We start from the raw sequence: 27,775 nt of genomic DNA on the forward strand, positions 1-27,775 counted from the left end.
TCCTCCCACCTCTCTCTGTCTCCCCTGCCTTGCTTTTACTTCCTCTCTAGCGAACGTGGCTTGACTCTCGGGCTCACATCCAGTGAGGTTCATGTGCAAATCAGATCATGTCTTGAGTTCACACCGAGGAGCTTCAGAAAAAAGGTAGATGTGTGCAGGTAGGGGGCACCGACGCGGGTCTGGGCTTCAGTTCTGACTGCAAAAATGGCATCAGTATGTCTTCTGGGAGGCCCAACTGAGAGGACCTGACAGGAGGCCCCCAGGCTTCACGTGGCAGGGCTGTACCTGAGAGATACCTGACCCAGAGACAGGTCTTCTCCATCAGTTCTTTGCACATTCAAACATCTGCTGAGCTCCTCCTTTGTGCCAAGCACCCACGCTGACTGAAGAAGGACTCAACAAAATGCCATCCCTGCTTTCAGGGCACTCATGGGCTATGGGAGAAGGAGATTCTAAACATAGCACGACATGAAACCCACACAGACGACAGGTGCTGATAAAATGCTATAGGAACCGAAGTAGAACAAAGACTTGGTTGGAGCTAGGAGGGCTTCTCAGAAGAAGGGGTATTTGGGCTGTGTCTCAAAGGGGGACAGAAATTTGGAGGGGAAAGGAAGGCACACTGAGATAGGATGTGCCCGGACAGAGGTCTTAAAGGGCCAGGTATGTCTACAAACTAGGAGTTCAGTGCGGCTGAAGCCAGGGTTGCCTGAGTGGAGGGACGGAGGGACGGGTGGGCCCTGTGCGCTTTGCTGCAAGGCAAGGGGGTTGTTGTTTATCCATAAGCTTGGCTGGTCAGAGCCTCAGGGGCACCCTTTAAAGGTACAGGTTCCAGGCATCCATCCCAGATCCACTGAATCATATCTTCAAAGAGCTCTGGAATTTGTGCCTCAAAATACCTCTCTGGGTATTTTTGATGATTAACCAAAGTTTGGGAATATTATTGTGGGTAGAATGACTCTAAGGACCAAGATAGCCCACATGGCCAAGGTGGGGCTGACATTTCTCAAGGATATCTCAATCAAAGGGAGAATGTGGAGCCATTTGGAATAGGCCAGCATCACTTGCTCTGAGCCTTGTCTCTTCTCCTTGAATATGCTAAGCTTCCAGGAAGATGGACTGGGTATTTGTAATTGTTTTATTCTTAGTTTACTGAGTACAGACCTACCATTCACCCACTGCCCCAATAAGACTGTAAGTTCTTGTCCCCACCGTGCAGAGCTCGTGCTCTGCCCATAGGTGCTCCATCAATGCTGGTGTCTTGACATAGGTTCTTGGCAATTTCCACACCAGAGCATTTTATTTCTCTTTGGACCTTTTTATGGCTCCTGAGGGCAGCGGGGGGAGGGGAGTCCTAGTTACTGGAACATTCCTCCCTCTTAAGCTCAGCCAGCAAAGGTTCTAGAAGGGGAATGGAATTCCAGGAAGAGTCCTCACATCCACAGATACCCAGGTGCCTGGGATGAATAATCATCTCATGACCATAAGGAGAGGCAGGGACATGTGTCCCGCTCTGCTCACTTGCAGGCAAACCTCAGCCTCTCCTAACACCATCCTTCTTCACCTGCTCCTTGCAAGGGAGACCCTGTCGTCTCAGTCCTAGGTGCCTCTCACTTACTTCAGATACTTCTACATCTTCACTCTCTTCCTCTTTGCCTGCTCCGCCCTCAGCCTACAAACATACTCTAGTTTCTAGCGTCCTAAACAAACCAACACTCTGAGCAGCCCCAAACTTTCTGTCCACGCTCCTTCCCTCTCATGCCCTTTCTCCTTCCTTTATGTCACCTTGAAACTTATCAAAAGAGCTATCTAGGCTCCTTGTCCCTAGAGCCTCCCCTCGCACCCATTCACTTCCTGCCCCACAGTTGTTTCCGTCCCCAAAGCTTCACTGAAAGGTCCTCTTCCAAGGCCAAAGGCAACAGTCTCTTTCCAGTGCTTTCCCCAACAAGACTTGTTCATCACCACCACTGTCAGACATATTCTGGTTGGAAACCCTTCCTCCCTCTGTGGTGTGATTCTCCTACCTTACACTGCTCTTCCTGTGTCTTGCACTGTATTTCTTTCATCTATAAGGATGGTGTTCCCAGATCCATTCAGAATCTTCCTATTCTCTTCACTCTCTCCAGGAAGTGTTGTCTATTCCTTAGGCTTCTATTCTCACCCATGTGCTGATGAAGTAACACCCAAATCTCTCTCTTGAACCCAGACTGACCCAGTGTCCAACCAGTGTATCCAAATGTCACTGGATGAAACACAGGCACTTCAAATGTACCATGTTTCCATCCTGACCACTGAAAACACTTCTTCCTGTTTCATTTTCTTTTAAAGACTCCCATTGGGCCAAGTCGGAAAGTATCAAGTCATTATTCATCTGTCCATTGAGTCAATGTTTGCTGGGTGATCATTATGTTCCAGGCACTGTGCTGGTCACTTGGGATACATTGTTGAGTAAGACGCTCTTTCTCTCCTGATCCTCACAGCCAGTCAGCCACCAAGTCCCATTCCATTCCCTACATTTCTCTTAAATCTGTCTCCCTCTCCATGTTTCCAAAGCCTTTGGTTGGTGTCCCCATTTCTCTTACTTGGGTAATTGCTTCTGCCTCCTAAGTGGTCTCTCTCCCTCCAGTATCCCTCTTGAATCCTCTCCACTGCTGCCAGAGTGATCCTTCAAAAACTCAGACCTTCCTGCTATTGCTTTTGTTCAGAAGAAAGCAGGACTCTCATCCTTACCAAGGCTGATCCCAGGGCTGTCAGTCCTACACCCTCCCATTTACTCTGGGACCTTGTTCCATCCAGCAGCATAGCCCAGCCACTGAAATGTATGGGCAGTGGAGTCACAAAGACCAGGTTTCAATCCTGGTGATGCCACTCCCTGGCTACGCACTATGGCTAAGTTTCCTACCCTTTCAACCTATCCACAATTCACGCTCTTTATCCATCAAGTGGGTCTCTTAAAACCTAATTAATTGTGAAGAGGATGAAATAAAATCATTTATACAGAAGGCTTAGCTCAGTGCTCAGCATATAAACTGTTACCGTTATTTTCAAGGGTCTAACACCTGTACCCTTAAAAATCTGTTTCAGGACAAAACCCAAGCCTCTCTGCCAAGCATCTAGGTTGACCATAATCTGGATCCTATGACCTTCCCATCCTCATCTTGATCCAGACACGCTGAATTACTTTCAGTTCTGAGAGGTGTTCTACATCTCAGTGCCTTTACACCTGCATCTACTCTCAGATAATGATTTCCAAGCCAACTCATCCTTTAAGATCCTGCTCTAATGTCTCCTCCTCTGTGAAAACTTCCTGACCTTCCAGTTAGTGGCTCCTTCCAACATTTTCCAAGATAGCGAACTGAATACCCCTCCGTCAGCACTTACCCAAACTCTAGCTTTTTATTTATAGGCCTGTCTTCTCTCCTATGTATTGTTCCTCAAAGGCAGAGATCATATCTATAGTCAATGAATGAAAAAGTGCTCATCTCATGACATATTGTGAACTTGAAGAGACTGTGCTTTTTGCTGTGGGAAATGCTCCAAAGGGGATTGGACAGACAGTCCTTGGACACACCTGTATCTCCCCTGTGGGTCAGTGGACAAAGTTAGAAACACACTGTGCATTTCCCCTGATGTTTGCAGGAAGGCAGTTCTGATTCTTTAGTCTTGGATTTTGAGTTGCCCCACTTATACCCCCATCTTTCTGCCCTCAATGCTCCCTGACTCTCCTCCAGTGTGGTGTCAGTAAGGGACTTCCTTCAGCCTTTCTGGGATTCTCAGCACTGCCTGAAGTTCATAAAGAACCCATGGAGATGACAGGAACATCCTTTTTTACAGCTTCATTCTGAGGGATACCCTTTGGAGAGGCTGTTTTCAGGAACCCAGGTTGGTGTGACCTCCTCCTGCAGGACATGTGAGGGAGTGACTGATATGGGGCCACTGACCTTCACACACCAGCCAAGACTAGCTCTTCTGGGCAGGGGAGGGGAGGGTGAATCAAATTGTTTCTCATAAACTTCTCAGGCCTTACCTACACTTTCTCTTGCACTTCATCTTCAGGTGCAAAAGAAGACTGAGCTAAGTATCTTTAACAATACCCAAGAAAGAGTCTTCTCATCAACAACTTAATAACTTTGTGGTAGTAAGTCCTTCTTCTGGGCCAGCCTCCATCCCCATGTGACTGAAGCATCCTTCCCCTTTGACTAGGTTCATCATCAAACGGTTTGATGAAATAAACTCTTTCTTTATGAAATGCCTCATAGAGGAAATCTGTTTCCATTGTCCCCAGCACTGTGGTCCTAAGCACCTTGACCAAACAACTTAAAAATACTGAGTAAAATTTAAAAAGGAAAAAAAAAGCTTTTTATAAATTATTAAGTGCTATAAACAGAATCATATATCCCTAAAATTCATATGTTGAAACCCTAACCCCCCAATGTGATGGAATCTGGATATGGAGCCTTTATGGGGGTAATTAAGGTTAAATGAGGTCATAAGGGTAGGACTGTAATCCAATGGGATTGGTGTCCTTATAAGAGGAGCAGAATACACCAGAAAGTCTCTCTCTGGATTCACACAGAAGAAAGGCCATATGAGAAGGAGGCCATCTACAAACGAGGAAGAGGCCTTGCCAGAGACTGAGTTTGCTGGCACCTTGATTGTGAACTTCTAGCATCCAGAACTGTGAGAAAAAAAATGTTCCTTGTTAAGTCTGCTATATTTTGTTATGGCAGTCTGGGCAGACTAATAAAGTAATAATATTCAGAGTCCAAACCCAGTGATTGTAGGGACTCTAAATGTGATTTAGAGCATGAAGTTGGCATTGGCTTTGAGTGCATTTTTAAAGACTGGTAAAGTAGAGCTCTGGTTTTCAGGGCCTTGTGGAGAAGAGGGAACAGGAGACAAAGATCAGGACCCACCAAGGTGGGGACTCTAGTGTGACACCCCTGAATAAAGCTGCAGCCTTAGTGTGAGGGTGAGTGAGCAACAAGCATGCCTGCCTTCTCATCTGCCATGACTGCCCTCTGGGCTGGTCTGGAGGCTGATTATTTATCTGAGATCTTGACACTGAGTGGACAGCACACAGAAAACTTCCCTTGAGACTCCTTCACAGTAAGTCTGCCTTCACATGGGTGTGCAGATTACTTGGGTGGTTTGAAACCTTCACACTAAGAATTTACTATCAAAAGGTTTCTGGTTTGGTAATGCCACTAGTCACTGGGCAGAAGTGAATGTAAGCTGTCTCCGGAAGAAACCACCTTCTCCCCAGGTCTCAGAGAAGTCCCACAAGGTTTATGACTCTAACCACACAGTCAAGAGTTATAGACAGAAAAAATAAGGAAACGTGGTTCTATGGGCAAGAAGTAAGAAATGACAGATAACGGAACCAAACTTAAAAAGATTTCAGATTTGGGATTAACAGGTACAGAATATAAAATAAGTATGTGTAACATACTTAAAGAATTAAAGAGGGGTCTAAACATATGAGTAGGGGGCAAAATACTATAAAATATGATCAAGAACACTTAAAAAAACAAATAGGACCTCATAAAATAAAAATGGTGCTATTTGAAATTAAAGCAAATCTTCAGGGAATGAATTCAACAGAGATTAGATGCAGCTTAACAGAGAATTAGTGAAAAGAATGAGAGAAAATGGTAGAAGTTGGGGTGCCTGGGTGGCTCAGTTGATTAGCTATCTGACTTCAGCTCGGGTCATGATCTTGCAGTTCAAGCCCTGTGTCGGGCTCTGTGCTGACAGCTCAGAGCCTGGAGCCTGCTTCATATTGTGTGTCTTCCTCTCTCTCTGCCCCTCCCCTGCTTGTACTCTGTCTGTCTACTTCTTTCACTCAAAAATACTAAAAAAAATTTTTTTAAAATTTTTAAAAAATGGTAAAAGTTATAAAACATAGAAGATGGGGTGAGAAAGATTAATATGCTTTGCCAGATTTCAGGAGCAGGATAGAGAGAGCATAAAGGAGAGAAAACAGTTGAAAAGACAATGGCTAAAAATTTTCCGAAATCAATGAAAGATAACAATCCATAGATTCAAGAGCTTAATGAAGTCAAGCAGGATAAATACCAAGATAGCCACAACTAGACACTTGATTATGAAACTGCAGAACAATAAAGACAAGGAACAGACCATAAAAGCAGTGAGAAGAATATCATACAAAGGGATGACAATAAGCTTACAGCCACAATGGGAGCTAGAAGATATTGGAATACTTCCATGTGCAGAGAGAATATGATTATCAACCAAGAATCAAATACTTAGTGAATACCAATGTTCTTTGAAGAACAAGGGGAGAGCAGACATTTTAAGACAAACAAGAACTATGAAATTTTGTCATCAACAGGAAAATAAATTCTAAAGCATGGACTTGGGGAGAAAGAAATTCCAAAGAGAAGGACTATATACATAAGAAGGAATAGTGAACAAAGTGGTAAATGTGCAAGTAAATCTAAATGGACATTAGTTTTATTAAACAAGAATAATCATGACTTGTGAGGAAAAGAAAGGCAACATGAAAATACACACCATACAGTATGAATTGGGAGGGAGTAATTAAAATCCTCTAAGAGCTCTCACTTTACAAGAGGAACATAAAATTACTATTTACATTAGCTTTTATTAAATGTGCAAATTAATATGTCTTGGGTAACTCTAAAAAATAGAAGTGACAGTATAATTTAAATGGTCTAACTTTTCTAGCTGAAAGATGAATTGTTAGAGTGGATTTTTAAAAATCCAGCTATACATAAGACACACATAAAGCATAAGGAAGTAAAATTTGAAAACAAGAGAACAGAAAAGATTTGTTAAACGACCCTCCCCCAACCAAAAACAACAACAACAACAACAACAACAACAACAACAACAACAACAAAAAGCTTGATGGATAGTGTGGGGGGAAAGTTTTAAAGTAAAAAACATTACTATAGGTAAAGAGAGTCATTATATAACTATTTTTGAAAGAGTTCAATTCATCAGCAAGATATATAATTCTCAACTTGCATGTCCAATAACACAGTCTCAAAAAATATAAAGCAAAAACTGACAGAACTTCAAGGAAAAATAGGCAAACTACTATCATAGTGGGAGATTTCAATATGCCTTCTTCTGCAGTTGACTGATCAAGAAGACAAAACCAATGAAGATAAAAAAGATATAAGCACAATTAACAGGGTTATGTAACGAAGATATTAGAACACAAAAACTACAAAATACAGTTTATTTTTTAAGCACGCAAAGAATATATGTGAAAAATGACATTTCTGATCCAAAAGCATGTCTCAACAGACTTCAAATGATTCAATTACAATGTTCTCTGACCATGAGCTTTAGAATCACTAACAAAAGGACAGTTTGAAAAATCCTTTACTTGAAAATTAAGAAATATTTCTAAAAAATTCATGGTTAAAAGATAAAAGAATAATAGAGTTGGAAAATATTCTTAATTAAAGTATAATAGAAATACAACATATAAAACCCTGTGGGAATGTAGCCAAAATAGCTCTCAGGGGGAAATTTATAGTCTTAGATGCTTAGATAAGTTTGAAAAATAATGAATTAAGCATCAAAATTAACATGCTAAATACAGGAATAACAGAATAAACCCAAATATAACAGAAGGAAAGAAATTGGTGAAGTAAAAAATAAATATATCAAAAGAAATATTAATGGAACCAAAACTGGTTATTTGCAAAGAATAAAAAATGTGAAACCTCTGGCAATATTGATTTAAAAAGATACATAATTAGAAATAAAAGAGGGAATAAAATATATATAGTAAGAGATAGTATGCACAACTTTATGACCAATAAATTTGAAAACTTACTAAAAGGGACTGAAGAAAAAAAATCCTAATAGTCCTTTGGTCATTAAAAGTATTAAATCTATAGTTTGAAATCTTCCAACAAAGTACACCAAACCCAGATAGTTCTGCTGAAAAGCTCCACAAAACTTCCAGGGCAGAAGTTATTCCAATCTTTGCTAATAACTCCATAGGACAGAAAGAGAGGATACACTTGCCAAATCATTTTATAAGGCTAAAAGTAACTTGATGAAAAAATCTGGCAAGGTTAATATGAAAAACAAAGGCCAATCTCACTAACAAAACAGAAGCAAATTACCAAACAAAATATTAGCAAATCAGGCATTTATAACAATAATACTAAAAGACCAACTTGAGTTTACCCCAGGAATGCAAGGTTGGTTTAATATTAGACAAATCAACCAATGTCATTCACCACCCTAAGAAAATAAAGGAGCAAATCATGATTATATCAATAGATATAGAAAGGTGCTTGATAAAACTCTACACTCATTCACAATAAAAGTGCTTAGAAAGCTAGGGTAAGAAAGAAACTAAAAATTAAAAAAAACTTCAGCAAACATCATACTTAATGATAAAATAAAAACATTCTATTTAACATCGAACAATGACAAGTGTGCCCATCAATCACAATGACTGATATTATACTGCAGGATTGATATTATACATGAGGGCAAGAAAAAGAAAAAGAGAAGGTATAAACATTAGAAAGGAAGAAATGAAACCATCATTCTTTGTCCTTTGTAGATATCCCAAATAATTCACAGATAAATTATTATAAAAGTTGCTATGTTAAAAAAAAATCAAAGAATAAAAATTAATAGTATTTCTAAACACTAGAAACAACTAGGGATAAAATGAAATTTTAAAAGATATGATTTACAATAGTAACAATAAATAAAGCTACCTAGAGGTAAACAGATTAAATAGATTTTTTTGTGTAAAAAAATTACACAAGTTTATTGACAGCCATTAAAGAAGCCCTACGGAAACAGATGTACCATACTCATGGACTGGAAGACTCAGTATCATAAAGATATCAGTTCTTCTCGAGTTCATCTGTAGTTTTGTCATAATTAAAATAAAGATTCAAACATGTTATTTTGTGGATTTTGGCCAGATACTTGTAAAATTTATGAGGACAAAGGGCATTGCACAGGAAAAAACTAAATGTGAAATAAACATATGAAGAGATGTATACAGCGGTTCAGAAGTACACACACCAACATAGATAAATCTTAGAGACACAATTTTGAGCAAAGTTGATTAAGAATACATACAACATGATTATGTTTATACAAAGTCCAAATGCTTGCTCACTAAATAATGTTTTTTAAGGATACACACTGACATGCAAACTATAAAGAAAAGCAGAGGAATAACAAGTACACAGTCAAGGTACCTGAAGGATAGGGAATGGAATGAGATTGGTAAGGGACATGAATCACTAAGGTAACTCTGGTTTTTGTTAAGTTGGGAGATGACTATGCAGTTGTTGGTTGTATTGATGCTCTTTATATTTTACTCATATTTTACAATTATGCATTTTACTCCTTGATATTTAAGAAAAACAGTTTTTAGGAACTGCCTGCAGAGAATCTACCACAAGCAAGTTCTAGGCTTGAAACCCCTTGTAGACCAACTGTTCCTAGCCCAGCCCTGCCCATGGGACACTTCCCATCCTCCCCCGGCAGCCTTACCTTGGCAGGGTTGAGTGCTGTGATGATCCACACACAGTGTGCATTGTTGTCATACTGAATAGGGAAATTGGGGGAGGTGATGATGCCTGAGGGGCCTCGAAGGTGGGCATCACACATGCGGGCTGCAGAGAGGAGATGAAAGGCAAGCATCTTAGTTTAGACTAGATCTAGTTCCCGTCCCCACCTCCTACTTGGAGCCAGAAGGGCCTGAAGTCTATACAGCCCCTCCCCAAATATAACCTGCTTCCTATTTCCTTCCCCAGTTTTCAGCAGGCTCAAAGGAAAGTCACAGTTCCAGGAACATGGGGGTAGGGGCAGGCCCCACGTGTCCTCACCTGCTGCTCTGGAGACAATGATGAGCCTCCATGGTCAGGCTAGGCAAGCCTCCCTAGCCTGACTCTACTGTGATTGCGCAGCTCGTCTCCCCCAAGAGGGTATGGACTAGTACTCCCCATGTTGACTTAAAGCCAGGTAGGCCCCAGGCACCTATGGGCCTGCTAAGTGGCTCACCCCTTGCACTGCTGACCTGTCTGTGTGTCCCCATTTGCTCTCAGCCTCTTTGAAGTAGAATCTCAAGATGTCCCTGTCAAGGCCACCCCATGAGGTCTCAGAATGTCTGCACCCAAGGACTCTGCCAAGGCCCCCAGCTCAGCCTGGCGCTGGGCACCCAGAGTGATTTCAGTGCTAATCAAGTACTTCCCAACTCCTTCCCCACGCTCAGCACATGTCTGAAACAGGCTTTTGACTGGAAGCATAAAGATTCAAGGTGAATTAGAAGAAGTGCTCTACTCAAGTAGATATAAAGTGTTATCAATCACAGCTTAATCTAATTAAGCTCTTTAAAATAGCTTCTAAACTAATTAGATTAAGTAGTGATTGATAACAGTTAAGGTACTACATTGTACCTAGGTGTTTGCCTCCTTTAAAAACGTGTTCTTTGGTTCTGGCCACATCATTCTTCAATGTTAGCGCTCAGCTATTTTAATAAAGAGTTCTATGAGTCTGTTCTGTTGCTGCCCACATGGCAATTTATCCTAATTGTAGGCAAAGTGCCTAACAGTAAAGAAATAGTGGGCAAATTCAACAAGCTTAAGTATATAAAATGAAAGTGGTGTCAAACCTGGTTTCCTCTGATGGGGCAAAATATCCTAGGGCTCCTCTCCGCATGCGGATAACGGCCATGATAAACCTTTCCCAGGAAAGCCTTCCTTCCAGGGCCTGGGACGCCGGTTCCACGGCCCCTGGACATATTTAATCTGCTCATTTCATGCACTCATTCCTGCACTCACTCATTCCAACATTTATTGAGTGCCTATTATGGGCCAGGCAGAGTGTGGGGAGAGAAAAATATCTAGGACACAACTCCTCCTCTCGGAAGGGCCACTGGCAAGTGGAGGAAATAGGTATGAAAACAGCTACAATCAAGTGGAGCGAATGCTGCCAGAGGGTGATCTGTAAGTGGCCATGGTTCAGAATTGCTCCTTCTCTATGAGTTCAGTCCCTTCAGCAAGGATGTTCCTTCTGGTGGCTCACCCTGGTCTTGCACCTGAAGGATCTTCTCTCTCATGAGCTCCAATGGCGGTTGAGTCAAGTTTGAACAAAGCCCTAGGGGAACCCTTTACTCCATTCCCTTCATGTACATCTGACTGTGCCTGTAATTCTGTGCTGGGAAACTCTTAGATTCGTAGACTGTACTCGACACAACTGAGCCTGAAGGCAGCCCACCATGAGGAGGAGAGCACAGGCTGTGGAGTTTACCAGCTTAGCCTTCTGGATTTTAAATCCATTTGCTGGTTGGTTAAGCCTGGTTAGGTTGGAAAGCCTCTCTGATCCTACTTCATCTGTAAAATGGGGCTAGTGATACCACCTCATCAAGGCATGGTGAGGATGAAATTAGATGAGATACTGGATGTGAAGACTCATTCAGATCCTGGGACATCATCAATATTCAACAAAGGGGACTGTCGGACTCCTGATGCCATGTTCATTCCTTTCTCAAGGCCAAAGATCTTTTTCCTACTTTCCTCGGTTTCTTTACATAGGATTCATTACTATCCAAATTAGAAGAAGACCATCAAAACCAAAACCATGATCCCACCCACCCTTGCAAAGAGGACTTGGGGATTTAGAACCCCAGCCCTGCAGGAAATCCCTACAGATCCACTAGCAAGCACCATTTATACCTCTTCTGGAAAGTCAGTTTTTGTTGCCTCAAAAGCCCTCAGCTTCAGACTCAATTTATCCTGTACTTGTTTCTGAAAATTAGATGTGTTTGCATTCTGTTGAAACATGCTGAAGATCATTAGAGAGAACAGGTCAAAAAGGCATTTACCACTTTAAGGGGCTTGAAGGGCTTAAATATTACAATGTGAAGACAGTTAACACGGGGCACCTTAAGATAGGTTCAGAATAGAGCACTTTTCCCCTCTGCTGTCTGGATAGGGTCAGGAGGTCTGTGGACAGACAGACATCCCCCTGAGCAGCCAGACTCTGGGATCCCACCGACAGATGGACAGCTCATCGATGCCACCCACACAGGCTGGCAAAATGGTAGGTGTTCGGACAAGGTCTGAATAAATGAATAAACACGTTTGTGTTTCTCTATCTGCCTTTTCCTATCAAATGCTCTTCTGGATAACTTCTATGAGAGACTTCTCCAGGACGTTTCATGCCTAAGCTATACAGATAGCAACCCAGGGGAGCTTAGGGGAGCTTAGGGAGATACCACCGGGATCCAGAGCCAATTCTGGCACTGAAACAACTAGGCACCAGAAAGGGAACTACTCCAGATGCTAGTGCCTCTGATCTTCGGTCTTCTCCCCAAATCTTATTCCCACCCTATTCCATGCTGCCTTGCCCCACCTCTCCTGCTACTGACCTTCCTTTCTGCCCTTTCCCCAGGCCTCTCAAACCAGGTTCCCAGCACCAATTCCAAGGCAAACAAACCCTGACTGGTAGCTGCAACATCATTCAAAACCTCCCATCTACCTCCTGCCTTGACTGAAGCCTGTCTCCTTCTCCCCAGGCTGGTGTTTCCCCTGCAGCCCTCTGCAGTGGAGAGCTTTCTCCCACCCCCCAGTATTTCCTTTCGCAAATGTTTGCTGGACCCCCTAAGAAACTCTCCTCTGATCTTCACTGAGATATCACCCCACAGACACCAACATTTTCTCTTTAGCCATAAGTTCCCCATCCTCTCTTCTGTCCTTATCTAACTTTGATTCCACGGTCCACCATTATGATCATTTTCTTACAGACCCACCAAAGTCTCTTGCTCCTTTTTCCTTTTATCAGCCTGGATGACAGCAATCATGGATGAACCCTTCAACCTACATTCTCCAGGCCCTGTCCCCATACAACAGATCTTTGCTAAAGGAAAGGCACATGAATAGGAAGATTGATACCACTATTAATTCATGATTACCCACCCCCAAAAATCCTAGATATTGCCCGGTGACTCTGCCATTAGCTCTACACTCTTCTCAAAGACTTAAGCCTTCTACATGCCCCCATACCTCTCACCCTTCCCTTAGCCTCCCCACACTATCAGTTGATGACCTTGCTTTAGTCTCTGTGGATGAAACAGAGGACATCTGGTGGGCATAGCCTCTCTCTCAGCCCCCAAATCTGCACTCCTGTCTGCTTATGTGCTCATCTACTTCTTCCCTTCAGATTTCAACAGAGAGATGGCTCCTTCGCCTTTCAGAGGCCAGCCCCTCCTCATGAGATCTGGTGTCCCTGCCCAAGGTCAACCATGTCCATGAGCGTAGCCAGGGCCTGCTGCTCTGGGACTTAGGAGAGTCCACCTGTGAGATCTTAAACTCCATCATTCCATTCTTTCCCCTGTCGCCTCTATATGAAGCAGAGTTACTAGGTTTCAATGCTCCTGTTGTCCTAACATAGGCCCCTCCAGCCCTCTGGCTCCCTCATTTCTCCCTGCCTACTGATCCCTACCTGGCCCTTCCTTCACTACCCAGTCTAGACCTCAATACTCTTACACCCTCAATAGTCTTATATCTGCCATTGATGAATTCTACCATGTAGATTCATGGTTTCCATGGTAATTGAAGCTTCAGTGCAAGTTAGCCCTCTCCCTTATCTGTGTTCTTCTTTGACAATTTCTCACGGAGGCAACTTCAAACATTTGCCACTCAGTTGAGCCACTGAACCCTATGCGTTGGTTTCTGGTCTTTGCTACATTTGACCTCTCTGGAGAATCTGACCCTACAGCTCCTTCTCTCTTTGTGAAACTCACATTTGTTGGCTTCTGTGTTGCCTCTTTGCTCTTCTCTTACCTCTCTGACTGATCCTTCTCAGCCTCCTTCTTGTTCATTAACTCCTCAAAATTAGTTGTCTAAATCTGGGTAAAGAATGCACATTTGCACATTTCCTGAAAATTGTCTGTGAGTTTACAATTAAATCATAATAAAAGTTACTAAAAAGTGGGGGAAGAGGGTGTTCTTCTATGTGGTTCCATCCAGTATACTGACTCCAAAGGATGTCCAGGTGCCATTTTCAAGTAGGATAGAGACTTTGGAGTCAGGATTTATCACAGCTCAACCCATTAGCTTTATTACCTTGAGCAAGAAGGTTGACCATTCTAAGCTTGAGCTAAACATAAAATATGGATATTTCCACTTTCTTCACAAATAAATTATGAAAAATGCATACTGCAATGCTTTATACAAGTATAAATGGTGTAATAAATGGGAGCTTTATCATTAATATATATATATACACACATATGTATGAATATATATATACATATATACATATATATAGATATATATAGATATATATAGATATATATACATATATACATACATACATATACACATATACATGTACATATATACATACATACATATACATACATACATATACAGAATATATATATATATATATATATATATATATATATTCTGGCACAGTCAGTACATCACCTAGGGGTAATAACTACAAAGGAGAGGAGAGGAAGGTAGGGGTAGGAGTGGTAGAGGAGAGAGAGGGGAGGGGACAGGAGAAGAGGGGATGAAAACAGAATTCTGAACAAAATTAGTGTTTAAGGAGTGGGCCTGAGAAGCTGGTCCAGTGAAGGCCACCAAGAAGGAAGACAGCCACCTGTTAATTTTCATGGCATTTAATTCCGCCAATTTGTGCCATATTTCCCACATTTCACTCCCATCTTCCACTCCCATCTTCTGAGAATGAGGGAGATGATTCAGAGCATTTTGGTCATTTTCCCTGTGCCATATGGTATGTTAACAGCAAGGCTGCAACTTGTACTTAGGTCTCTGAGTCTTGAGTCAGGTGTTCTATCCACCAAAAAGGCTTTTTTCTAAACAGATACACAAGTATGTGTAAATATATATGTATGTATATACATATATATTTGTAATATATATGTATGTATATACATATATATTTGTACAGCAAATAGTTGATTTTTCCACGAAAAAAAATAATGTATGGTTTTCTGTCAAGTATCTACTCTATGGCTCACTAACTGTGTCTCATCCGGGGCTGGTACTCCGTTCCTATTCTCTGTCAACACCGATTTGTGGTCACAAGAAACCAGGCCTCCAGGTTTCCTGGTTGTCAGTTTGGTCCTCTTCACTCTATTAGTGGCTTACAAACAGTGTTCCCTAGAGCCTCAGGGTCCCTCTGGGGTAGCCTAGAGGCTGCTCAGAGGGAAGGGGAAGCCCCAAATCCCCTTCCCCTACTTCAATGGAAGAAGCTCCATTTGTATCTGTTTTATTTATTAGGCTTCTGCAAAAGCTTATTTTTAAATATTGAGCTCTGTATGTAAAATAAGTCCTACAAGCTCTATATTTTATGACCCCGCCTCTATCTGGGGCTGAAGAGAATGAGTAGGTTTCACGTTGACCTCAGTGTACTTTGGATGATCAAACTCGTCTAGGAGTCAAATTAGAAACTTCTTCTTCTTTTTTTTTTTTTTTTTTTTTTTTTTTTTGGGGAACTTATTTCTTTGGTGGGACTGAAAGAAAAGAAAAACCTGTGAATACCTAATTTCAAATTTCAAAATGAGGGCACAGTCCTATATTGCTCATTCATTTCAATCACCGGTTCATTCAGGTCATCCTTCAACATTTGTTGAGAACCTATTATTTGCCAGGCTCCATGTTTTAGTAGAATTAATTGTGTGGAAAATGAATATTTAAAATCAAATCATATTTTAAATGCATTAGAGGAAAAATAATACCACTGTTATTAGTGGTGAATCCTCTTTAGAATATGATCTTTTTGATAACCTGCTTATTAGTGGAGCTATCCTGGAATTCAAAGAGTTTTGTCCCTTTTTATTTTTAAAGTGGGGTTCACTTAAACTTCAACAAAATATTACAATTATGATAGTAATTCTAACTAATTAAAAACAAGAAATTTTTTTAAAGGAAAAACTTTCAAAACGGCCAAAATAAGAGGAACCCTTGAATCTGATATCTGTCTCAGCCCTTGGCCTTCAGGAAAGCCGGAGAGGAGGCCATCCAAGTCCAAACCCAGGAGGGTCTGCCTATCTCTTCCTGCTTTCCAGTGACCCTGGAGAGAGAAAACAGGAGGGGGTAGTGGCATTCTAACCTGGGCTGAGAATTCCCTCTCCACCACAGTGGGTGCTGGTCACCTTCCATAAAATGGCTTGTTTAAATTTCACCATCACTAGGGAGAGGAGGTTTTGTTTTCTTAATTCACAAGTGAGGGCCCTGTGGCTAAAAATGATGCAGGAACCTGCCCAGGGCCAGCAAGCTAATGCAGCAGAGTTGTGATCTACATCAAAGTCTGTGTGCCTCCTGAGCTGTGTGATTGCAGGAAGATTGGCCAAGACCGTGAGGGAAGAGGCTTCTAAAAATCTGTGAACCATAGAGGCTGAGGGTGTGCTCCCAGGCTGGGGGAAGCTGTGTGCAGACAGAACTCAGCCGCTGAAACTAAACTGAAACTAAACACTAGTGTGCACAAGCCTCGCAGGCACACCAGGATCATCTCCCAGGGAGTGCTTTCAAAGCCACCACCTCGTCTAGTCCTCATGGTAATGCCATGGAGTCATGGTCTATAATCCTTGCCTTTTAGCAGAAAGAGAGCGGGGTGGAGGGGGGCAGGGTGGCGGGGGATTCAGAGAGGAGAAGAAACTAGTTCAAGGACACCCAGCTAAAAAGTGGTGATGGCTGGATTTGAATGCAGTTCTGACTGGCTTTGTTTTCCATGATTTTCCTCCGCTTCCCAGGGGCAGAGTAGGAAATGAGAACGGATGTGTAAAGCTTAGGCAAAAGCTCAGTTAACAGTGTGGTGGAGAATTTAGAGTCCAGTGTGTCAAAATCACTGGAGATGACCTGAGTGGGCCACACAACATGTCTGGAGAAAAAGATAAGTGGACCACTCGACTGTGAACTTCCTTCTGAAACACCAGCCCTTCCCTACCCCGGGCAAAGTCATGTAAACTACCACTGTTACTAAGAGAATAGTCTTTCACCAATGAAAAGATCTTGGGAGAGATCAGATTCCACTACTGCCTAAAGGCATTGTTATTCTGGCTCCTCAAAAGGAGTTTTGAAAGAACAGATTGGCCAAGGTTCCCTTGGTCCTCAGACTTCATAACTCTATGCCTCTCTATACAGCTGGTTTCTTGGCTCCCTGGAAATGGAGTGTTTGCTATCTGATTATTCATTAATTCAATCATCCATTCAGCATATGTTATGGAACACCTACTATGTGCCAAGCCCTGTTAAAGGCAAGTGAACAAAACAAAAGTCCTTGCCCTATAGAGCTGGTGTTCCAGAGTGAGGATGTTCATTTCCTTGTCAAGCTCTTCTCGATTCATTCGATGTTTCCATATCCACAACTCCATCTGACCACATTAACACAAGATGGGCAGGGTAGGTACCATCATCTACAGTTACAGGTAAGAAAATAAGCTCAGGGAAAATAGATGATTTGCCAAATTGCCCATGGCTAGCTGGTGGCAAAGCTGAGAGTTATACCTAACGATTCTTCTTTGGTTTGCTTTTAAAAATATCTTAGCTAAGTGGAATCTTTGAAATAATATAGCCAAGATCAGTGGGAACAAAAAGTACATTATTAATTGTGGCTCATGGCTGCCTCAAACTTGAGTGAGAATTAATACATTTAAGGCTTATTTCAAAGGGGTTTTCATGACCCTCTTCCAAGATTACTCATCAACACGTGAAAAAAAGGAAGTGGGTCTCAGCTCTAACCTAAGCCCTTTCTCCTGGATCCCTTTCTGTGCATAAATTTCATCCTGGTGTATAAGCCTGGAGAGAGGCAAAGCATCTCCTTCTCAAACTAGGAAGGATCCAAAATATAACTTTATGGTGGGCGGTGCACCTCCTTTTCCAAAGGGGCACTCAAAAGTGCAACTGTTGGGGCACCTGGGTGGCTCAGTCAGTTAAGCAGATGACTTTGGCTCAGGTCATGATCTCACCGTGTGTGAGTTTGAGCCCCACATCAGGTGAGCATAAGCCTCACTTCGGGTGAGCTCAAACCCCATTCTGGGCCCTGTGTTCTCTCTCCCTGTCTCCCTCTCTCTCTCTCCTCTGCCCCTCACTCACTTGTGCTCTCTTTCTCTCTTAAAACAAACAAATAAATAATAATAATAAAAGAGCAACTGTTGGCTTTGTTCACAAACTCCAGAGAGGTTGCTTACTCTTGCACCAAGAACCCATCTCCAGTCATGTGTACAAACAGAAGAGAGATGCACACAGAGAGTAAAAATTAAAAGCCAGCTAATGTTGTCCTGGGGGATGAGGCCAGGGACTTCTCTACCACACAGGCAGCTGCTGTCCTGTCCCAGTGAAGGAAAACGTTCAGGATACTATTTTAAGATTTGGGGGATGGGGGCTAGGCCAGGCCAGCCTCAGTCCATGTGATAGCTGAGGATGTGGGTGGCAGGGCATTTGAGAACAAGACGACCACGTGTGGGGTTAGAAGATTCCCACAGAGAAGTGTTCTGATATCATGGTCCTCCACATTGCTCCTGCCTCGCTAAGAGCATTCTTCTAGAGTTGATAGGTCTGTTTATTGCTGAGTATGTAGAAAGAAACAAAGGCATTGAGAAGGAGGGTTTGGGGTGTGTATGTGTTATAATGGAAAGATTCGGGGTAGCATCATACAAGGTGACCTTCCTTCCCATCTAGGTATAGCTGTGATGTCTTTGTACAACGAGTTAGCAACCTGCTACAATGGGTCTTCCCCATTAGACTGTAAGGTCCATGCAGGGCAGGGGCCATGTCTCTCGTCCCCACCTCTGTATCTCCCGATCCTAGTACAGGCCGTGATATGAGAAGATGCTAACTAAATGTAATAAGTTAATTAGCCAATGAACCCAGAGCCCAAGGCCTGGGGAGTACTGAGTGTGAGGCGGGCCCGTCTGGATGAGAGCCTGGACCTCAGGGACCAGGAGCTGGGCTCCATCCTGCACACGCAGCCCAGCTCCTGGCCAGCCTCCCTTTCCCAGGGTGCCCTCACCTCGGCAGACCGGCCTGTGGTCGCTCCAGGCCGCAAACATGTCGCTCACTTTCATACAGGTGATCCGCTTGGACCCTTGCAGGTCATAGCCCTCGCTGCAGGTGAACTGGACGCTGGATCCTAACCTGGGAGACAAGGCGTGTCTGTGAGCTCAGCCCTGGGCCTGCCAGGCCCACCCAAGTGCTTCCCATTTCCACAGAGAAGTACCACACCGAACGTTATTTCTCCTCTGGCCTTTAATCTCTACTCCACTGTTTCATCACTTAAAGTCTCCATTGAAAGGAACATCTGCTCCTTATCGTCTTTTTTTTTGGACCATTTAATGGTTTCAGGATTGAGTTAAAAGGTGACTTTTGAGCAAAACAGTCATGCTCTAAGATAAGTACCAATTAGGACAGCTAAGAGTGGGCGGATGATACCCATACACGTTAATGAAAATGGAGGATTATGGGAAGATGCCTTGATTATTAGAAACTCTGCAAGATGCACCATCTTGGGCCCCTGGATCTCCAGATTATGGGAGACATAAGCTACCTGCTGTCACATCATTACTGATGAGGGCAGTTCTTGTACCCCAGGGATAGGTGTGCTGGCTACCACTGGCAGGCTGTGGCCCTTCCCTCCTCCTTAAGGCTACAGGCAGTCTTCCCAGGACTGGCCCAGGAAAGAACACCAGAGGCCATGGTTCTTCCTCAGAAAGTGTCTGTTCCTGAATCCACACTCCTCTGCTTTGTATCTCCAAGAAGATCAGCCCCTGTCTCCCCCACCCCCAAACCAGGCCACCCACCCTTCTTGCAGTCAGAAAGTTCCAGAACAGGTCTTACCTGAAATCCGAGCCTAGTCTTTTGCCCCTTTCAGGTATGCCAGGGTCTGGACACATATTATGCCCTTGGGACACACCAACCTGAGTTACTACAAGGCAAAAAACAGCACAAACAGAGATGGGTAATCACAGGAAGGCATAGCTGGGGCAGTGGCTCAGGGTGGGGGGTGGACACAGAGACGGAATGAGGCCCTGCTCCGTGCGGCTGTGTGGGGCTGTGGGGTCTCCTGGGCTCAGGTTTTACGAGCATGTAAGGTGGGGAGGTGCTTTTGACAAATTCCTTTGCGAGCCAAGTCCAAGTGAAATTCATCAAGAGCATTTGGGATCAGAGGCAGGCGCCCCAGACCGGCAACCACCCCATTCCCTCATCCCACCCCAGTGACCAGAGGTGGATGGCCCTCAGCCCCCGGTGACCTCCTCACCCTGTGCTTCGGATCCAGGGGTGGTGACTCTAGATGGGATGATCACCCCCAACCTCAGCCCCCAATGGAGAAATGACTCAAAGAAAGTTAAATAAAAGGTGGATGTGTGATCAGGAACGGTAAAGAATGTACGAGAAAGCTGCAGTCTGAGGTTCAAAGCAGGGACTTTAGCTCAAAAGTGGATATTTCTGCCAAGAAAGCTCTTCCCATCAGATGCCTTCTCAAGCTGAGTAAGCAATAACCAGAGCACCCCCTGTCCAATGCCACCAGCCAAGGGCACCAGCGAAGATGGCCCCGGCGGTGGTTCTGGCAGATGGTGTGATGCTCTCACACTTGCCAGCACCCGAGTTCTGTTTACACAACCATGTACAAAGTCATCTCTGCCAAAGGAGAAGCCTGGTCAGGGGCGGCGGATACACACAGTTTTCTCCTGTCTCCAGTGGACAGGGTAGAAACCCTCCAGCCCCTGCTGGCTTACTGTTCTCGAGATGCTCATACTCATGAGGCTGGAACTCTCTCACACCCCTGGATTCCTGGCTTTCGGGATGACCAGGAGCTGGGGCCAGGCACACAGCTTGGCCAGAGGACTTCCGTTCAAGGCCTCACCAATCCCATGATCCCAACAGCACCCTCAAGACAGAGATGACGGGGGGTCTGCAGCGACATTCTCTGAGTTGGCTCGTGTGCCTCCTACCCACTCAATGCCCCACAATATGAGCAACGGCTCCAGTCCTCACCCACTCACCCACTCACTCATTCCCACACATGAGTGCACAGCAAGCATTAATTGAGCACCTAGTGTGTACAAGACCCTAATTTAGATACCACAGGAGATGCAACGGTCAGATGTCAGAGATGACCACTGTCCTCAAGGAGCTCCCAGCCAAGTGAAGACATGAAATAGAAACAAACTGCAGAACCACGATGGGGAAGTGATGAAAGTGGCAGCCACAGGGAGATTGAAAGGGAAGACCCATCTTCTGTTGCTGAAAAGAATGGAAAGCTGCCTAGTAGAGGTGCCATTTAACATGGATCCTCTGAGACAGCAGGATTTGAACACATGGTGACAGAGGAATGGCAGTTCAGACAAACAGAGGAGCATGAAGGGTGAAGTGAGGACATGGAAACAAACGTGAGGGTTGCCCAGTATGGCCAGAATAGGAGAGAGGGCATTGAGTGACGTGGAAGGGTGGGGGGTGACGCTTCAGAGGTCAGACTTTTCAGGGGTTAGAGTCTGATCCTAAAAGTGATGGGGAGCCACTGAAGAGTCCTGAGGGGGAAGGGCACAGTAGGATGCTCAGGGGGATGCCGGTTCCTGTGGGACAAGCGGGGGAGTGTTGTGCCTGGCGGTGGGGACTGACGTGAAGGGATGGGAGTGGAAGTAGTGAAGAAAGAATAACCAGGGGTCATGGAAGACTAACTCGTGGGGGGAGGGAGCAAGGGATTTCTTCACCTGGGGACCTGTGAAGCCCCATCTTAGACTCACTGAGTTCGGAGCTCATTTCTACAGTTAGAAGGCTGGTGTAGACCCCGTTCAAACCTCTAGGTACCGCAGGGTGTGGCTGGCCAAGGGGACCTGGGGATCTGGACAGACTGTACACAAGCCAGACTCCCGGTGTCTTCCTGGCCGTGTGACATTGAGCTCAAGGCCTCTCGGGCAGCCTCCCCTTCTCCAACATTCCATAGGGCCAGGGTAAAGCCAGCCACTCCCAGCGGGCACTAGCCCTATACCATCCCCTTCCTTGCTAAGCCTCTCCTTCCAAAACTTTCCTGTCCAGGACCCTCCAGGCTGGGATAATAAGATGGAAGTGCGGTCTCCAAACCCAGAGCAAGCTCCTGCTACCCGGAGCCTCAGTGTTCTGCAAACAATGGCAAGGAAGGAGACAACGGGTCCTCTGGGATCCCCAGGGAGGCAGAAAGGCTCCGTTTTAAGAAGATGAGGATGTCAGTCCTGAGCTGCGCGTGTGCTTTATCTAAGCCAGCCTCACCGAGATCCACCCGGTACTGAGGACTTGTCAGCTAAGCATTTGCCTTCCTCAGGCTTGGCCCACTCACCCCTGCCCACGGACCACACCCATCCCAAAGTCCCCGGCGCCCACCACATGGGAACCGTGCCCAGCCGGTAGCACATTAACACGGTACAGCAGTTTCCTGCCCTATCACTCAGTACTCAAACCACCCAGGGAGCAGACAGAGCATAGGCTTTGGGATGGGGATGCAGCTGGACCAGAGAGGAGAGGCCACGGCAGTACCCACGTACCCAACCACAGCCCTGGACATGCGCAGCCAACACTGCACCCCGCCCCCCCCCGGCTCCTTAAACCGCCCCCTGGAAGTAAGGCTCAGGCACTATCCTGGAAGGTACCAGCCCAGGGGTAAGTGCTCACACCCCCCGCCCCCGAGGCCCTGTCTTCCTGGGAGGACTGAGAGCAAGAACTTCCAGGCTCCCCAGGAAACAGGCAAAGGTAAATCTCAATGAACACTTTACTGTCTGAGTTATGGCATCAAGAGGGCTTTCCCCTCTCTTTCCTTAATCCCAGCCTCCCCCGCCTATTCAAAACCAGCTGCTTATTGATTCACTGTTGGCTACAGAGGGATGGAAGAGACGGGAAAGTGGACCTTACCCCCCAAACCCACAACACACTCAGAAAAGCCATGCCTCCCACCCAAAGGGAAGGAGACATGGACACATGGGCAGTCATGGCTGTGGCCAGGGGTCGGTGGTGCCCACGGACCACCTCGTGAAGGCAGCAAGTGGGGTCCAGGATAGGTAAGTGGGGCCCACTCTTCGCCTGAAGTTCAGGACATCTGTCCACAGGGAATGTGGGCAGAACACAAAGGGCGGGACACCTGCAGACATTTGGTGGTGCCTCCTTGGCAGCTGAGCTGTGTGCCCATCCCTCCCCGAGGAAATCTTAGAACGGAGACCAGTGTCTTGTAGTAGAGAGAAGTGTTATTTTTTTTTCCAGAGTTTCTGCATTATTTCGTTAGAATACGATTTCTTCATCTTTGTGAGAGAGCTTCCGGCACCTCTGAGTAGCTACTGAAAAGCATGCCCCACCCCCTGCCCCCCGCAAATGCACTCACAATATCACACGTAGTTTTTAGCTAGTTCACAGACCTCTTTAAGTCCTAGGTCAAGATGGCCCATGTGAGATCCGACAGCACCCTTGGGAAGAAGGGAGGGTAAGGTTTTGCATCCCATTTCACAGATTTGGAACCTGAGACGCCAGTGCCTGGGGTACCACAGTCACCTGAAAACACACTGGGATAAAAACTTGCTCTCCAAACTCTGGGCCATTTCCCTGAAGTTTGCTTCTGGCTCCGGGGCAAAGTCTGAAATGAACTCATGCTGACCTCAGTTCGTGTGCTCTCCTGTGGCTACAGAAACAATGAGCCTGTGAGGGCCAGGGCCGTGGCTGGAGCCTGCTCTGCAGACTCCTGGCCTAACCCTTGGCTCTCCGCACCCCTTCCCCTGCTCCTGTAGCCCACCACAGAAGCAGGGCTCCTGGCTGCCCTCTGCCATCAAGGCCAGAATGCTAGGAGCTGATGGTCCCCAGAGACAGAGAGTGGAGACTTGAAAGACCAGAGAAAATGCCACAGCCAGGCCCAGTTCGGTCGCGGCTTCTCCCCCCCCCCCCCCCCCGCCCCCCGCCTCCTGCCCCTGCTCCCTGCCCACATCTGCATACAGCTCTGGAGCCACCACCGGCTGCTCTCCATCCCTCTCAGGAAGTACTTCCAGCACCTCAAGGCAAGGGAGCATGTAGAGGTGAGGTGAAAGGAGGTTAAGACTAAGGGGAGAAACAGAAGGAGCGGACAGCAGAGAGGATGCAGAAGAAGGAGGGAGGGGAATGGAGGGAAAGAGACACAGGAAAGCAAAGGAAGGGCAGAGGAGGTAGAGCAGAAGAAGGCCAGTCTTCTGGGGGGTCCCAGACCAGGGAAAGCTCTCTACACTCACCTTTGAACAAAACTGGATTCTTTGGAAAATCTCCAGTGCTTTCACGTCCAGCCTTCTGGGGTGGCCCAGAACCTTCCTGAACCCCTTCTTATGCTCTAGTCTAAGAGCCCATTAGCACAGGCTCTAATCCGTTGTTTCCAGGGTGACATTCCAGCCCATTCCCCAGCCATTGGGATTTTATCTTTCAAACACCAATAGCAGAAACATGTTCCCATAGACAAAATCTTCCCATGGCCAAGCACAGAGACCCCAGCACTGCCCCACAGGCTTGAGCACAGGAGCCTACCCTCTAGCCGGCTCTTTGCCCTGCCAGATCCAGGGACCCTGGTGCAGGGTCTTGCCCTGGGAGCTGGACTTGGGCCCCTGCAGCCTCCAAGATCCCAGCTGGGGGTGACTGACTCCCAGGCAAGGAACAGAAAGAGGACTGTCTTAGCAGGTGGAAGTGATCAAAAGGAAAAATAAAGAGAGAAATGTAGCAGTAATGACTCCCTGGACGGCAGTTACAATGGGAAGTGAGGGAGAAAGAGGAGGAAGGAGGGAAGTGGGGAGGGGAGGGGGAGGAGAAGGCAAAGGACAGACCCTGGGGCTGCTCACTGGCCCATAGGTCAGCATATCCATGTGCAGAACCCAGGACAGAAGGAGGCAGGATTGAAGGGAAATCATTCCAGCATCATCTGGCTTCCCCGCGGTCACAGCGCCAGCAGGTCTGACCCCAAGTGAGAGGCTCGGCAGGCAGACACTTACACACAGATGTCTTCTGGCTGTTATCTTTGCTGGGCATCAGCTTCACACCTCGAGACTTCAACTCAATTTGCTTCTTGACTAGAGAGGAGGTAAGAGGAAAAACAGTTTAAGTTGTTATCTGTGACTGGGGATGGGGTCCTTCTAGAATGATCCCCTCTCTCTTGGCTTGGGCGGGTCAGAGCCAGAAGTGCCTCTGGGTGAGGATATACCAAATTGTCACCCTCCCTGTATCCACACCCTTTGCAATGTGACTTTATAGTTCTTTCCATTAAAAAGATGGAGTCTAGTTCCTCATACGTTGACTTTGGGTTTGGCCATTGGGATTCTGGAGGTCCTGACATGCCTGAAGGCTTGAAAATTGCCTGCCAGATCAGGCTTGCCCTCTCACATCCCTGCCATCACTGGGAGAAGACAGGGCTGGTCCCAGGAGGATGAGGAACATGGGGAGCAGAGCCAATCAGCTTTGCCGAGCCCAGCCTATACTAGCTGACTTACTGTGGCCAGGGGAAGCTGAGTCCTGGAGGTCACTGGGGGATGGTGCCTGGCTCATCCAGGTGGTGGCCCCATGACTGAATGGGATTTTGATCCCATCTCTAAGTCCAGTCCACAGCTCATCAGGAGTCTGCTACATAGCACAGAAAAAGCACCAGAGCCCAAAGTGCACAGTTCCCAGGCCATTCCTCTGAATCTATCCACTTCCTTTGTGTCTGACTGCCCCCATTCCCCAAGGCATTCTGCTGGCCTCTAAGGGCTTCATCCTATCTTTAGGATGTAGATCTTCACCATATACTGCTTGGTGCATGTGCCCCAGACCCCCATGCCACCTCCCAGCTGGCCCCTGCCAGGTGACCCAGCCCCTCTCAGATGGGTACCAGCAATGGAAGTGGCAACTGCGACCAGGCACTTCCTATGTGTCGGACCCTGGGCTAAATGCCTTTCAAGTTCTCTACTTGTATGAGCATCCTTGACTTGTCTATTTCCCCCACACCCACACACGATCTATCAGGATCCATCAAACCCTTCCAAGTATATCCCAAGTGCAATTTCCACATCGACCACCCTGCTCCAGGTCTCTGGTACATCTCCCCTGGTTGCCGTGACCTCCCATCTTCCCCGCCCCACATAGTCTATTCTCAACACAAGAGCCAGAGGGATCCTTTTAATACATAAGTCAGACCATATTACATCTCGCTCAAAACTCTACAGCTGCAACTTGCCTCTCATATAAAAAAAGCCAGTCTTTTGAGTGGCCTTCACAGACCAATCTGCCCTCCCAGCACCTCTCCGACCTTATCTTCAACCTCAATCACTCTTCTCCAGCCACACAGGCCTCCCTGGTGTTCCAAAAATATGCCAGGCATGTTCCTGCTTCAGCCTGCTAGTTCCCTAAAATGCTCTTCTCTGAGGGTATCTTCACGACTCTCTTCCTCTTTTTCCTGGAAGTCTTTGTGCAAACACCAGTTCCTCAGAGACCTTCTCTGACCACTGTTCACAATTACATCGCACCCCAGCTCCCCTGCACCATTCGCTACTTTATCTCCCTAACTTTCTAACACACTGGCTCATTTACTTCATGATTTTTTGTCACCCCGCATTGCAGCTTAAGTTCCATGAAGGCAAGGATTTTTGTCTTTTGATCACTGGTGTATCCTCAGTGCCTGGAATAGAGCCTGGTACATGGTGGGCCCTCGATAATCATTTTGTGTGCTCCTTATATGTTCAACAGCCTTGACCCGTGGTTACTATACCTACTTGATGGATAATAAAATTGTGGCTCAGGGTGGCTCAAGTGATTTGCTATAGGTCACACAGCCAGGAGGCAGCTGTGTTCTTGGCTGAACCTTAGCATCTTCTCTCGTGACCTGGCCCCAGAGCAATCCCCTAAGGGGCCCCGTTAGCCTCCAGAATCTCTCCCCTGCCCCAGCTCAGGCCCAGAAAACTCAGGTACTCACTCTGCATACAAGGTAACATGCCAGTCCTGAAACTAAAGCCCACAATGATCAGGCATGTAGGAGCCCATCTCTCAGTCCCAGACAGCCCCCAGCTCTGCCTGCATCACGAAGTTCCCCAAGGGTTTGTCCCCTGGCAAGCTGCTAAGCTGAACGCCTGATCAAATTCAGTTACCACCACAGAGTCACTGCTTCCCAACGTGCATTCAAACCCTTTTTATAAATGTGCATTACTCTCCATGTGTATCCAGCAGGAAAATTTCCAATGAACACTAACGTGGACCCATTATCAAACAGAGGGTATTAGTAGGGAAACATGCATTATTCAAGCCTAGCTAATACAGTGCAGCAGGGGGGAAATTCCTATGATTCAGTCATCCCTAAGAGAACAGGACTGGTCCCAGTACTGTAGGGATAGTTCAAGCTCTTCTCCCGGATGTCCCAGCACTGGGGCTGGGGTGGGGAGAGGGGCCTCCATGACTCAGTGCTTCCTACTCAAGGTGAGGTCTGTGCAGATGGCTCCAGGCACCTGGCCAACAAGGAGGTGAGAGTCTTTCCAATAGCCTTGTTTCACGTTCTAGTGTTCTCTGGAGGAAGGGAGCTGAGGAGGGGCCAGTGCACCAGGAATGCCATTCCCAGCACCAAATGCTACTTGAGTTTTCCTTGCAGCTGCTGAAGGGGGAGCATGAGGTGTATGTGGACATGAAGGGGTGGCTAAGAGGGAGCCCTTCTTCCTCTCTTCTCATGGAAGAGGCTCCAGAAGGAATCCTTCCAATTTCTGTGCCCACCCTTTCTACTTAGTCCTCTCCAAGATGGGCTGGGTAACCAGACTGGTCAGTGCTTTATACGCCTG

The 27,775-nt window shown here is 45.8% G+C and overlaps 1 protein-coding gene across 1 annotated transcript in view; it reads right to left on the bottom strand.

Annotated features, from left to right (window-relative positions):
- The window catches only part of CSMD2 (CUB and Sushi multiple domains 2), a 543,771-nt gene that overhangs the window by 282,753 nt on the left and 233,243 nt on the right, over positions 1–27,775 (bottom strand). Inside the window, 4 exon segments of the mRNA XM_043573327.1 lie at positions 9,535–9,656; positions 19,027–19,151; positions 19,851–19,938; positions 24,974–25,051. Coding sequence (XP_043429262.1) covers positions 9,535–9,656; positions 19,027–19,151; positions 19,851–19,938; positions 24,974–25,051 — 413 coding nt within the window.

The sequence above is a fragment of the Prionailurus bengalensis genome, chromosome C1, assembly GCF_016509475.1.
Source record: "Prionailurus bengalensis isolate Pbe53 chromosome C1, Fcat_Pben_1.1_paternal_pri, whole genome shotgun sequence".
NCBI classification, from domain to species: Eukaryota; Metazoa; Chordata; class Mammalia; order Carnivora; family Felidae; genus Prionailurus; species Prionailurus bengalensis.